A 14,697-nucleotide genomic window follows, 5' to 3' on the forward strand; every position below is an offset into this window, starting at 1 on the left:
ATAAAAAAACAAACTGCACAAACCTGTAATTAGTCACGAAAGAATAACAGAAACTCTTTTTATGGAACTACAGTGTATTTGATGCTTTTTATAACCTACTGCAAACCAAATGCGGAAAAATTACAAATGAACATTTCATAAGGCTTTTTTTAATATTTCAATTGATAATGCTATGATGCAAGATTATCTAGTATTATCTATCATATAAACAGACTGATTATGCTTTATGCTGATGTCATAAATACGATTGATAATGCAGAAATCGATTAAACTTCCTGAGTTACAGAAATGTCCCACACAATTCTGGGAACATGGTCAGTACATAGCAAGTATGATTACTGCAATTGAGGAATATTCTTAGAATTAGAATAGGTGCGGTCACATTTATTGTTGTTCGGAATCCAACGCGATCGCAAATTTTGTGTGAGGGTAAAAGATTTCCCTATGTAGATTTGACAACAGGTTTCAAGTTTCGCCACACTGACCACCAGAAAGCTGGCTTGTTTGAAAGTGACTCTGTGTGAGCTGTGAATCATACATCACTACTCAATTGACGCCAAATTTTGCCAAAATGTCCCTAATGCGACCGCACCTTTAAAGTTCCATTGCGTCTCTGGGTAGGGTACATTTATTAAAAAAAAATTTTCTCCAAGAAAATTCAACCGTAATCTATCTAGAGCAGCTACATGCATACAACCAAAGGAAACACTGACCTCTGAGGGTTAACGGGAGTGTTCTGGTTACATGATGGCCATTATTGGGAACGCGACATTATTTTATTTCTTGCTCTTTTTTGTCTGTTTTTGCAGCATCTGGTTGCTCTTGGCTGGGGCATTGCGCTGTCTTGGAAGCGCGTCTTGGCTGTAGGAAGCGCAGAATCTTGTCGATAGTGGCTTCCTGGTACTCATGGGACCACCTGTGACATTAAGAGAAAAGATTTAAATTCATTATTTTTCCAATTAGATTAGTGCAAATCTCTACAATAAAAGCTCTTATATGGATATGGATCTGGTGTATAAGTTACTGAGCAGGCACAAACTACAGCAGTACATATATGTTAAAGAGTAACTGCACCAACATGTTTAGTGAGACAGAGTGTTGACTTACTTAATGCCATTAAATTTGAGAATGGTCCTCATTGTTATACACAAAAATACACTTCAGTATAGATTTAACGTTCTCCGTTTATTATTCCCCCAGACACCATCCGTCCCAACTCGTACTCAAAAAAAAACCCCACAACAACCGCTCTTCCGGGAACTTTCATAATAAGAGTCCCCCTTTTAGCTTCAGTAAACGGTCATGTGAAATATAAAACAATATTCAGCATAGAGCTATAATGTGCAAGAACACATTTTTAATGTCTTAAACTTAACAAACTCCCACTCTTTTAAAAAAAAAAATTATAATAAATAACTTTCAATTTAACCTACTAACAGGTCATACTGAACAACAACACCCTTGAACAAAAATATGACCTAGTATATTTCAACAAGCTCTCAAGTATAACTCAAAGACAGATTTTGTTTTAATTCAGTTTCCATTGTCCTTCACTCAGTGCCTTGAGTAACTGACAAGCTGATGCCCCCTTTTTGGTAAGGCAGTCTGCAAGTTGTTCTTTTGTGTTGTACCACAGTACTCGCTCAACTCTCTGTGTTTGGACAAGTTCTTTGATACTACTTATCTCCAGGCGGAGTCTTTTCTCAGAGACTGACTTTGTGGACTTAATTGCATCAGCAAGCGAATGATTGTCAGTGACACAGATTATTGGTGGAGCATGTTCAGCATCACCAGTAGTTAGTTCTGAGAACAATATGGACAAAAAAATAGAATTGTCAATTCCATCAGACATTGCCAATGTTTCACCAGCAAGTGTGCTCCGCACAATCCTCTTGACTCTCTTTGATTGCCAAGAAAGGGGTGAGAATTTTCCATTTTCTCCCATTAAAAGAATCAGGTGCCCTCCTTGGGTGCCTCCATCTGAAAGATTTCCAAACGAAGCATCGCTGAACACAATCATTTTAAGAGCACCGTCTCTGCCCAAGTGTTGGAAGTTTAGAATTACCTTCTTGGACTTAAGTTTGCACACTATCCGGTTTGCTTCATGGATTGTCTGCACAGTTGCATTTTTTATGTTTGATGTCAAATTGCTAGCATCAAATATGACATCTGGCCTGCTCTGCCTTGCCACCCAGAGAATTTGGCCTATTTTGGACCTGAGCTGATCCTTTTCCTCCTCACAGAGAGGTGAGTCTTGTTCCACAGCTCGTGAAGGATCCATATGAATGTGTTGCATGTGTTGAATGTAGTTTTCCTGGTGTATTTGTACTTTTCTGTCAACAGTCACAAAATCTATTCCCACATAACAGAAGTGATCATGTTCCTCACGTCCAACTTGAAAAACAGATCTTAGCTGTGGTATTACGGTTGTGGAGAAACTTTGTGTGCCCCCCCATATGAAGTCATCCACATGACAGGCAAGCACCCCAGTTACAGTGCAGTCCTGATCTAGCCAATAAAAAACAGCTGGATCGACCTTGGACATTTTTCCTCCTGCTTTCAGCACTATGTCTTTTACTCTATTGTACCAGTACAATGAGGCGTCTGCCAGACCATATACACACTTTTTGAGCTTCCATAATGTTCCCTCACAGATAGCCTCAGGGGGAGGCCTGATGTAGATGTCACGTGACAGTTCTATTCCCTGCAGAAATGCAGATTTTATATCCATGGAATGAAGTGTCCACTGTTTTTGACAAATAACTGCCACCAGCAGTCGAAGAGACTCAGAAGCACATGTGGGAGAATCCTTTTGTAGCTCTGACACATTTAGCTCCTCAAAACCTCTGGCCACCAATCGTGCTTTTGGTACTAGTCCAGTTAGTGTTTCCTTGAGAGTGCACACCCATCTGGTAGAGATGCACTTTTGTCCCTCATCCTGAACTTCCTCAAACACACTGTTATCTCTCCAACTCTTCATCTCTTCTTGTTTGGCTAGGTCAAAGGATAGATCTTTTGTTACCAGTACATCCTCACTGACATTTGTGGCACTAACATCAGTAACAGCGGGTTCCATTTGAAGACAGTCTAAACATGATACGTCAACTGAATCTTTACTGCCTGCAACATTAGTTGGTTCAATGAGCAGAAGGTTGTACCAGTTTTTGTATTTGCCGGTAGCTTTGCCTGCACGCCCTAGTACTTTTGCTGTGTGCAAAGCCCCACTATCTCTGTCTCTGTATTTTAGAACTTGCCCTGTTTTTAAACGGACATCAGTTCCCTGCTCTGTATCACTTTGTGCCACTATGTCGTCACTAGTGTGTTGTGCTGCTACATTCTGCCCCATAGTGGATGCCCCTGTGTCCTCAGTTTGCACTGAACTCTGCTGTATTTCAGTTACAGTTTCTGTTCCCTCCGTGTTGTTGACAGCAGCTCCTGGCATCTCCTGTCTTTGCATATTGTTTGTGTCAATTTCAGCATCATCCCTCATGACATGTTGATCTCCGCTGTCTGTATTTACTTTTCTTAGTCTGAGGTAATGTACCCTAATGCAGGTTCCTCCATGTCTGACAAACACCACTGCACCATCCTGGCCAATGACAACTCCTGGTCCTTTCCACTCTTGACAGTCAACTCTCTTGTAGTACACTTTGTCACCCATTTCATATTTCTCATCTGTCTGACGCAGTTGTTTACGTAGTGCTCTCCGTATTCTTTCGGAACATTCTGCTTCTGTGAACGCCTTTCTTGATGCATGTAAAGCAGAGATGTGTTTTGCCACCCACTCACTTTTCGTTGTGCCCTCTAAAGCTGGGGGCTTGTCGGTTAACACAGAGGGCAGGTTGGGATTCTGCCCAAACACCAACTGATGAGGACTGTAGCCATGGACATTTTGCATGGTGTTCTTTGCCATAAGAGCCCAGTCCAATGCAGTGTCCCAGTCACAGCCGTTACTTGACTTCACTTTCATTATGATCTCTGTAAGTGTTTGGTTGTGTCGCTCTGTAAGTCCATTGCTCCACGGGCTGTATGCTGCTGTTGTCTTTATTTCTATATTGAAGTTTTCTGCCATGTCTCTAACCTCATCATTATTAAATTCTCCCCCATTGTCGCTAAACAGTTTCTGAGGTGGACCATGGACACTTATCCAGACATGGACAAAGTGTTTCACTATTTCAGAGGACTTCTTAGTGGTCAGTATGCTGCCTGCACTAAACCTTGTGAACTGGTCAATAATATGGAGATACCACACACCTGGTTCAAGTTCATGTAGATCTACTGCAACAGTTTCATTGTACTGAGATGCCAGTGGTAGGCCAACAGCAGGCTTTGGTTTGGTCTTACTGTATCTTTGACACGTTTCACATTTACTCACAATTTTCTCCAGAATGACACTACATTCTGCATCTTTATTTCCTGAGCTAGTAAGAAGTCTCTGCAGTCTGTCAGCAGAAGCATGACCAAATTGTCTGTGAAGCTTCATCAGGATTTTGTGTTTTTCTGCTGAGCTCATTTTGTCTGAAATTGTCAGTATTTCCTCGTCACACTGACTTTGTGCATCTGCATTCTTTTGTTCCGTAAGAGTGACATCTTCACCAGCTACCAAGACCCAGTCATCACTTTGAAAGTTTTTCTTTTCATTGTCCATAATGTTTACACAGTAATGACCAGAGCTTGTAAAGTCAAGTTTTACAGGTTGACTGAACATCACCGCACTGTCATTTTCCATATCTAGCACTGTCCCTGCTCTTTTCATGGATGCCTTGCTCAAGAGTAGTGGAATGTTCGCTGGCACGACTTCAGTTTCAATATGACACCTAGTTTGTCCAATCTTTGCAGGAATTTTCAACTTTCTGTTGGAATAGACCACTTTTCCATCACCAAACTTAAAAGGTCTGTGACTGCGAGTTTCTGTCTTCCTCAGGTCTTTTATCTCATTTTGGCTTAGTTCAGCAATGTAGCTATTTATCCATTCCTGTCCACACACAGTCCGTGTGCATGCAGTGTCTATTATTGCTGAGCCGAAACACTCTGTCATAAATATTTCTGCTTCAGTGGGCGACTCTTTTGTATACAGAGTAATGTTGCACTCCTCTATATCATCTGTTTTACAATCTTCAGTCAGTTTGACTTGCTCACCTCTGTGTGGACAGTCTTTGGCCCAGTGGAAAGTGCTTTGACAAACAGCACATTTTGATCTGCGTCCATACCTGTCCAGAGGGTTAGTGCCAGGCAGTGGTGTCTTTTGCTGAACATTTTGCGACCATGGCTTGCTCCTTTGTCGCCTTTGTTCTGTTACATATGCTGTTTCCTGATTAATCCCCACTGTAGAAGCAGACTTTCCTCCGAAAATCCTCTTCAGTGCTGACTTCATTGACGCAAAATCCAAATCTGTACATGCTGTCAGCGCTAACTGTCGATCTTTCACTTCTAAGCACGCAGTGTCCAGCAGTTTGAATGCTAATACTGCATCGGGAAGCTCCATCTTATATTTACGCATCCGCGAGTACCGCTGTTCAAAATCAATTATATAGTCTGTCATGGAAACACTGCTATCTTTCATAATCCGGTCAAAGTTCGAGTACGCCTCGTAAACTTGGTCCTTTTCTTCTTTGAGAAACAAGTCATCGAGTTTCGTAAGTAAAGTGTTCATGCCAGTGTCGTTATTCAGATCGTCTACCGGTATTTCCATCGCCGTTTCTCTCGCTCTTCCCGACAGCGCCAAAGCCACAGCAAGCGCCTGCTTTTTCTTTTCGAGTTCTGTAACTCTGGTCCAAATCGCGACTTCATTCTTCCAACTTTCATATGGTTTTCCTTCATCAAAGGTTGGCGGTACTCTATAGTTGCTAACCATCCTCTGCTACCAATGTTATACACAAAAATACACTTCAGTATAGATTTAACGTTCTCCGTTTATTATTCCCCCAGACACCATCCGTCCCAACTCGTACTCAAAAAAAAACCCCACAACAACCGCTCTTCCGGGAACTTTCATAATAAGAGTCCCCCTTTTAGCTTCAGTAAACGGTCATGTGAAATATAAAACAATATTCAGCATAGAGCTATAATGTGCAAGAACACATTTTTAATGTCTTAAACTTAACACTCATGTCCTCCGGCAGAGAGGCCGGATCGGGCCACACAAAGTTGTCAGTGACAGGAACAATGTTCTTCTTCTCATTCAGAGCGGTGACAATCTCCTGTGGATAACAAATTAAATAGTTTAGCCTCACTGACAATATTAATACACATAATTACATACCTCAAAGTGTTTGCAGAAGGGCGTTTTGGCATTTTCTGAGAACAATTTATGGATTCTCAAATAGGGATTTAGGTAATGATGACTATGACTGAAGCCTTCAGGAGTGAGTTTTCCAGTTGAAGTGCAGCATTTTTGTACAATGAACTGAACCTTGATCAGTGTAAAAATGACTTTATTTATAAAAGTAAAGCTTAATCACAGAAAGGATTTCTCCCTCTAACCTTATGAACCCAGTCTTTCATAGCCACGTCGCCCATACATTTGTCCAACGCATTGGCTGACAGCACCAAGATGAAGTTTCGTGCTCGGTGCACGCTCGTGATCAGCTTCTCCTCGAACCTGCCGGCTTCCAGTTTCTCCACGTCGATGAAGACGCTGAAACCATGTAACTGTAGATGCACCTTCAGTAGGCTGCAGAGAAAGAAAAGAACAGGAGATTTAGGGTTTATTTCAAAACAATACAAATTCTGTACTTTGTCTAAATAAATAGAATAAAAGTGAATTTAGGAATCACAAATGGTAAATCCATTTTCACAGTATGCACAGTATGAAAAAATGTATTATACAGGGTAGGCCATTTATATGGATACACCGTAATAACATGGGAATGGTTGGTGATATTAAAGTCCTGTTTGTGGCACATTAGTATATGTGAGGGGGCAAACTCCTCAAGATGGGTGGTGACCATGGTGGCCATTTAGAAGTCGGCCATCTTGGATACAACTTTTGTTTTTTCAATAGGAAGAGGGTCATGTGACACATCAAACTTATTGGTAATGTCACAAGAAAAACAATGGTGTGCTTGGTTTCAACATAACTTTATTTGTTCATGAGTTATTTACAAGTTTCTCTTTGTTCAAAATTCACTCCTCACGTGTTAACCTCTTCGTCATGTCAATGGCTGTGAACAAAGAGAAACTTGTAAATAACTCATGAACGAATAAAGTTACGTTGAAACCGAGCACACCATTGTTTTTCTTGTGACATTACCAATAAGTTTGATGTGTCACATGGCCCTCTTCCTATTGAAAAAACAAAAGTTGTATCCAAGATGGCCGACTTCTAAATGGCCACCATGGTCACCACCCATCTTGAGGAGTTTGCCCCCTCACATATACTAATGTGCCACAAACAGGACTTTAATATCACCAACCATTCCCATGTTATTACGGTGTATCCATATAAATGGCCCACCCTGTATTTTGAGATTTGCATTTGACAATTCAAGAGAGCAGTCAAGATTGCATTTAACAGCGTTATTAAATTAAAACTGATTTGTTACATGGTCAAAGTAATCAAAATGTACAAAAAAAATGCATGCACACTTATACTACCGACATATTCTGCATCCTTTAATTGATATTAAAATGGAACTTTGGTAACTGAACGGATGATGATAAGATGGATAAGAGCCATCTCATTTGTGGTCTGACCTGGCAAGCTGTGAACCCGTAGTGCGACGGTAGCTGATGAACACATCAGGGCCTGCAGGATGGGAATCGGTTAGCTGTTTAGCAGGGCAGCTGGCGGCAGAAAGGATCTTGGCACGATGGATGCCATTCTCTACATGGCAGTCAGACAGCAACTGTTCGTCTGTAATCTTGGCAATATTGTTCCGATCGACTCCAGACTGAATTAAGCCGTAGGTGTACTGACGGAATCGCGGGTCTACATCGGCCAGCCAGTCTGCCAGGTTATTGGGGTCACATGTGGAGTAGTTGGCGTAAGTCTTCAGTACACGCAGATCTCTAAGAAACCTGTACAGAGGTCATCAGAGAATTGCTACAGGTTATGATCAAATGCGTCTATTTTGCCTCATTTTTTTCGTTTCAATTTACACTGGGGCTGAAGTAATGACTGCTTAGAATTTAGCTTTACTATCACAGGTATTAATCACATTTGAAAATATATTCACATAGAAAACAGTTGTTTCAATTTGTAATAATTTCACAATATTACTGTGTTACTGTATTTTTGCTAAAATATATGCAGCCTTGGTGAGCATGATAAGAGACCTCTTTCAAAAACATTTAAAAATGTTAATTATTCCAAACTTTTGACCCCCAGTGTACATTATAACATTTGTTTCTCATACATTTCTCAAAATCCTAAAACATCCAGGTTTATTTCCAGATTTAAATGAGATTTTTAATCTTTTGGACCCTAATTATGATTATGAACATTTCTATAAATTTTTTTTAAGAATGAATACTTTTCCAAGAATTAAGTAGCACTAGCCTCTTCCGAGTGAGTCCAGATGTCATGGCCAGATCCTGGATCAGATCCTGTTCTGTGATATTGAGCAGTAGATCTCCATCCACCTGCAGTTCCTGAGAGAAAGGGTGCAGAAAACAGTGATTAAGTACACAGCAAACATCGGCACGATATCATCATATCTTTCACCATTATCTTGTCAGCTGAACAGGAAATAGGAGCTGTGTACAAACCTGAAACCGTTCAGTGAATGCACTGAAGCCAATCTGCTGAAGCCAGGTCTGCACCTCTCCACTCTTCCAGTTGGGTACAGATGACAGGATACGCTTTGGGACGTCCTCACCCATCATTGTTAAGGCCCGCTTAGCCAAAGAGCAGACAGTGGCATTACTGGAGTACATGACGATCCTCTTTAGACTCTGGACAGCCCCAATCTCCTGAAATATCTGAGTAGAAAGATCCAATACTTAATATTCATTAAATGTATGAATATGCTTTATATATTTTATATACTTGTGCCTTAGTTATTATATGATTATATGTTATGGTTTATGATTGTGTATAATTTTGATTTTGATTTTTTTTATTAACATTTTATTTGATTTTTTTCAGACCCTGAACAGCTTCACTTTCCTGAAATACCCGGGTAGAAAGATCCAGGATTTTACCTGATTTATTACCGGATTTGACCGGATTTATTAATGTATGAATATTTTATTTTATATATTACTTATTCTCATGTTTTAGTACTATACATCTGTATTAATTAAATAAAAAATTTATATATATTATATACTAAGACACATGCTCTCACACATTTCAGCTAACAGGGAACATTCTCAGAACATTGTTGACAAAGTTATGAACAAGTGTTCTTCCAGTAACGGTAATAAAACATTTGTTTAAATGACCTGGTCTTTAATAACATTATTAGCACAAAAATGTAATTTATACTTCATTCATGGAACGTTTTTTTGTAACATTTTAGTTGGGCATTAGTCTAATGTTTTTAAAACGTTACTACTTAGCCTACTACTTTTTTCAGATGGTTTAGAGCAGCCTTTCTCAAAGTGGGTGCCCCCTGACTGTGTCAGTGGTGCCGCCAAAAAAATTACGTAGGCAAAAAAAAAAAATCTGACATTTCATATATAAATATATTTGAATTTACATAAATACATTCTTCTTCTTTTTAACCTTTTCGCACGTACGCTCACACCGGTGTGATCAGTCTAGGCTGGTCCCTGGAGCACCGGGTGTGATTAGAACGGTCAGTGCATGACGTGATCAACTGCTAAATTCAAATGTGCTTTCGCTCGTTGGCTGGCGCTGAGCCAGAGACAGGCGCGCTCAGCTGTCATATATCACAACTTTTCAGTGTTTTCATCCACATAATGTTTGTTTTAGGTTTCAGACATAAGTACTAAAAAAACAATACATTTAGAGTTTGTAAAATACACACCGATGTCAAAGGAAGAGGCAATAATAATCCTTTCCATTATAATTAGTTTTATTCATATCAGATACACATTGTGTAAGTAACTTTAAAGTTTACTCTATTCTTCTCCCAGTTCACCTGCCACTTACTTTTATGTATTTAGGGAGAAGTGGATGAATTCACTTGTTGTAAATCCAACAGATCCGATTCTCTGAACTGCATCTGCGGCACAAACTAACATGGCGGCGCATACAGCTCAACTAACGCGATCGTTATAATGGTGTTCAAAAAACAAAACACTTCCACTTGCATATATTTGACAATCGGAATATCCGATATTTCATGCCATATCTAACAAATTTGTGAATATTTTGAATAAAAAAGGAAAAATGACATAAAAGCAGATCATCATTCATTCAGCTCTGTTGTTGCTGCGGTGTGTCACGTGACAAGCAATGACGCGTCACCATGGAAACCTTAAAGTGACACGTTCTAAATAACGGTCACCTTGAAAAACTCACGCTGGGGGGTCAGCCAGAATATTTTAAATTTACGTGTGAAAGGGTTAAACATATGACCGGATTAATAAAATTGTACATTAATTTTAGATAAATATATATATAAAAAATTTGCATTTACATTTGGGTTATGCAGTGTTTTTAGATTATATTTACACTGGGGTGCCTTGAGATTTTATGCACTTTTGAAAAAGTTTGAGAAAGGCTGGTTTAGAGAACACTCAAATGCAACGTTCCCATAGTACTTGCAAAATGATAAAATAGATAACACATTTCCTTAATGTTTTCTCTAACATTCACATAACCAAGCCCAGGAATTTTTTTTTTTACATTTAAAAAACTCTATGTTTTCAATGCTCTGAGAACATTCAGAAATAACGTAACTTAATGTGAACATTAGCAAAGCGTTCATTGGAACATATTTTTGTTAGTTGGGGAAGGCCTAGAAGTGAATACAGTGTTTGTTTGACCTTGGTATTACGTTGACGGGACTTGATACTAGTCTCCACACACAGGTAGAACGCGGCGATGCATTTCCCCTCTAGACGTGTGCCGTCCAGCAGGGGCAGCAACTGCTGCAGGTCTGTCGCCGTGCGGCCCTGCATGCTGTCTGCGCTGTCCAAAAGGTTGCGTGCAAACTCATCAGGGTCTAAGGAGGCGATGAAGGGCTCCACCAGCTCCAGAGTACCAGACTTCACCACTTCTTTCTCTATCTCCCTGTTGGCTGCCAGTACAGCCACGGCCAGACAGGCATGGAACCGGATCAGCTCGTCCTCTTTGGAGAACGCTAGAGGGAACAGCCATTCGGCCGCCTGTTTTTCGATCATCAGACGCTGGCAGCTGTGCCCGCCATGCATGGCGCAGTTTGCCAGGGCCACAGCGCAGTGCCGCAGTACAGTTGGGTCTGTTCCACGGCACCAGTACAGGAGGGTGTCCAGTGCTCCGTTGGTGATGAGCTGCGCAGATGTCTCCTCTGTGTGTTTAAACATGTGCTCAAGGATGCCCGACACACTTCGTGCCAGCTGGGCATCCTCCTGCTCACGGGTCAGGTTCAGTATGACCCCAAGGCCCATACGTGCCACATAATCCCTGCAAAGAAATACAAAAAATGAGCATTTAAAAGAATTCTGATGCAAAAGCCTTCTGTCCAACAAATACACTATAGTAATCCAACCAAGTGGCACCTACAAATAAATGACACAAGACCCTTTTGTATTTACCTTTTACTTTTTAGTGGATGTATGAAGTGGCCTTAAGCTCACAAAAATGGCAACAAAAGTAGTAAAACTGTTTAAAACCAATTACATTTTTTTTTATATTCTTTTATATTATTTCAATTGAATTGAGGTTAATATTCTATCCAATATCTATACAGGGCTCTGAAATTAGTTTAATAGGCTTACAGCATTTATGCTTTGGCCATTTATGTCTCTCCAGCACAAGCTTTCTCCTGTCTTCCAAAAAGCTGCTCACTGCAGAGCAAATGGGTGGAGCTTAAGTGTAGCTCCTCCTAGCTAGAGCTCCAGCGAGGAGGAGCGAATGTAATTTGGGCCTAATGGGTGGAGCTAGAATATCCAACAACACCTAACCTGCTACCCAAAACTCTATCCCTCCACCCCATTTGAGCTCCAGAGAGGAGGAGCTGGACTAATCCCACCCCACCGGAGCTCCAGAGAGGAGGAGCTGGACTAATCCCACCCCATTGGAGCTCCAGAGAGGAGGAGCTGGCCGTCATTTGACTCTGCGGTGAGTGAGTACCACTTGTGTCTTCCACAGAAAACCGCGCACTTTAAGGTAAATTTCGTTTTACTGCTGACTAACATACGTTTATCGATATCATTATTGAATAATTACTTACAATTAAATATGATTTGGAATAGATTTGACACATTTATTGAAAAGAACATGATGCTAATCGAGAAGTTTCTGTTTACTGACCAAAAGAAGCATGTCTCGCTAAACTGTGGTAAGAAATAAATACTGATAGGCTACCCTACATTGCCAAATTATTGTTTATTAATTTTTGTAATGTCTGTAGGCCTAAATATATTTACATACAGTACTGTGCAAAAGTCTTAGGCATGTTAATATCCCCCCCCAAAAAAGGTTTTAAGTCAGTTATTTATATCTTTTGCTGTAGTGTGTCAGTAGGAAATATCAGTTTACATTTCCAAACATTCTTTTTGCCATTAATTGTAATAATCCAGTGAGATTTCTGTATGCACAAGGATGATCTGATCTCACCATCATCGAGTCCGTCGATGATCAAGAAACAGAAAAAACTGAGACAAACTAAATCCAGAAGAACTGCGGGAACGTCTCCAAGATGCTTGAAGAAACCTTCCTGCACAGCTACCTGAAAAACTATGCGCAAGTGTAGCTGGACAAAAGCCATTTTAAACGCAAAGGGTTGTTACACCATATATTGATTTGAATTAGTTAATAGAAGTTTATTATCATTCTCACTTTACAGCATTTTAACACAAGTGCCAGTACTTTTCACAGTACTGTAGCTTTGCAGGAAGGTTTCTTCAAGCATCTTGGAGACGTTCCCGCAGGTCTTCTGGATTTAGTTTGTCTCAGTTTTTGCTGTTTCTTCATGTAATCACAGACGGACTCGATGATGGTGAGATCAGATCATCCTGGCTGTTGTCAGATTCCTTGTGCATACAGAAATCTCACTGGATTATTACAATTAATGGCATAAAGTATGTTTGGAAATGTAAACTGATATTTCCTACTGACACACTACAGCAAAAGATATACATAACTGACTTAAAACCATGGGGGGTATTAACATGCCTAAGACTTTTGCACAGTACTGTATATATATATATATATTTCATATTTTAAAGACCATATTGTGTTAAAGTTATTTGATGCTGAAGAAATGTTAAATCTGGATAGCCTACCCCGTTAAATAAAGTTAAATCGTATAGACACATTTAATCTTATTTAAAAATAACGTTAGGGGAACGTTAAAGTAACGTTATAATACAGTTCTTTAACTACGTTCTATTTCTAAGAAAACTTTCCTGGCTATAACCAAAAACAAATCTTAAAAAAAGAACGTTCGGAGAACCAAAAATTGTTAGCTGGGTTCAGTGACATTCATTCATATTTAACTGTAACTTGACGTTCAAATACTTTTCAGGGCCCATTTGAACAACATACTTTATGTTCCTTAACGTTACCTGTTTTCTGAGACCAATATCTGCTCAAGCAGCTTGGCAGACTCATAGGTGATTTCTACAGCAGGGGTCTGCAACAGCTGCAAGAGCAGCTCCAGACCCCCATCCAGCCGGATCCTGTTGCAGATCTCCTCTGCTACCTGTCGACCCACTGTGGGCAGAACCCAGGCCTCCTCAACCAGCTGGAAAGTCTCAGCAATGGCTCGGCGAGTCTCTTCCATATCTCCTGTATCTTTGGAAGACTTCAGCGTTTTGATTGCGGAACGCAACGCAGGAAGAGAGACTTCCAACACGACCTGGACGTCGGTGCTGATCCCCGGAGACACAGCCCTGGGGTCGGAGCCGGTCCTCCGGTTGTGTAGCCGACTACTGACATATCCAGGAACCGTGAGTCTGTCGGAGCTAAACATGGAGAAATAACGGCAAATCTTGCTGATATAAACGACGAGGGACAAAAACATGTAGGATACCAGGTGTTTGTCTGTTGTTACAACAGTTCTAATGTTTCTTTGTCTTTCAGCTGTATAACAAAGAAATAATCACGTCGCGGTTAACTCATTACGTTATCAAATCGTTTAATGCGAAACAGTTTAATCCATTAAGAGCGACTGTTTGCACCAAACGACAGAATCCTGCTGATGTCAGGAAAAAATATATAATAAACGCAAATGACGTCAGAGACGTTACAAAGCCTTTAAGATACCCTTTACGAATCCACCGTTAGAAAAGGCCCATCAAGCTTGTTTAAAAACCATCAAATACCAAGATGAAGCTGTAAGAATGACTTGATCTTTGAGGAAAAATGTGACAAAATTAGCCGGTTTGTTGATGCAGGCTACATTGACAATCGATCAGATCTGGTCAGACAAAGACGAATATTTCCACTGTCCTTTTGCCACATTCGGAGAGATTACTGTGAAAGCCAACTAATGCGATAGGCTACTTGTTAAATAACAATATGATGCTGTCATATATTAAATGAAGTCAAGATTGTTGATAATGGATGCTCAAGCATCCTCAGCGTCCGTTTGTAGATCCGCCCAGTGATGTGGAGAATCAACCTCGTCATCAAAGTGA

At 40.3% G+C, this 14,697-nt stretch overlaps 2 protein-coding genes across 4 annotated transcripts; both read right to left on the reverse strand.

The window, feature by feature from the left end:
- Positions 1–642: 642 nt before the first annotated feature.
- sarm1 (sterile alpha and TIR motif containing 1) lies at positions 643–14,684 on the reverse strand. 3 transcript variants are annotated; one of them, XM_084419756.1, is made up of 9 exons: positions 13,624–14,684; positions 10,900–11,518; positions 8,710–8,922; positions 8,501–8,592; positions 7,696–8,019; positions 6,484–6,673; positions 6,106–6,200; positions 1,108–1,134; positions 643–916 (listed from the first exon to the last, which is right to left on the reverse strand). In XM_084419756.1, the coding sequence occupies exons 1-9, from the start codon at positions 14,079–14,081 to the stop codon at positions 772–774; spliced, it is 2,163 nt and encodes a 720-aa protein (XP_084275882.1). In that variant the 5' UTR covers positions 14,082–14,684; the 3' UTR covers positions 643–771. The 3 variants fall into 3 exon arrangements, with proteins under 3 accessions (XP_084275882.1, XP_084275884.1, XP_084275883.1); XM_084419758.1 differs by lacking the exon at positions 1,108–1,134 and having other exon boundaries at positions 6,105–6,200; XM_084419757.1 differs by lacking the exon at positions 1,108–1,134 and having other exon boundaries at positions 6,082–6,200.
- Positions 1,819–6,063, reverse strand: LOC311297464 (uncharacterized protein). The gene is made up of 2 exons (XM_084419755.1): positions 2,066–6,063; positions 1,819–1,980 (listed from the first exon to the last, which is right to left on the reverse strand). The coding sequence occupies exons 1-2, from the start codon at positions 5,852–5,854 to the stop codon at positions 1,954–1,956; spliced, it is 3,816 nt and encodes a 1,271-aa protein (XP_084275881.1). The 5' UTR covers positions 5,855–6,063; the 3' UTR covers positions 1,819–1,953.
- Positions 14,685–14,697: the final 13 nt, after the last annotated feature.

This window comes from Rutilus rutilus (assembly GCF_951802725.1).
Source record: "Rutilus rutilus genome assembly, chromosome: 9".
Taxonomy (NCBI): Eukaryota; Metazoa; Chordata; class Actinopteri; order Cypriniformes; family Leuciscidae; genus Rutilus; species Rutilus rutilus.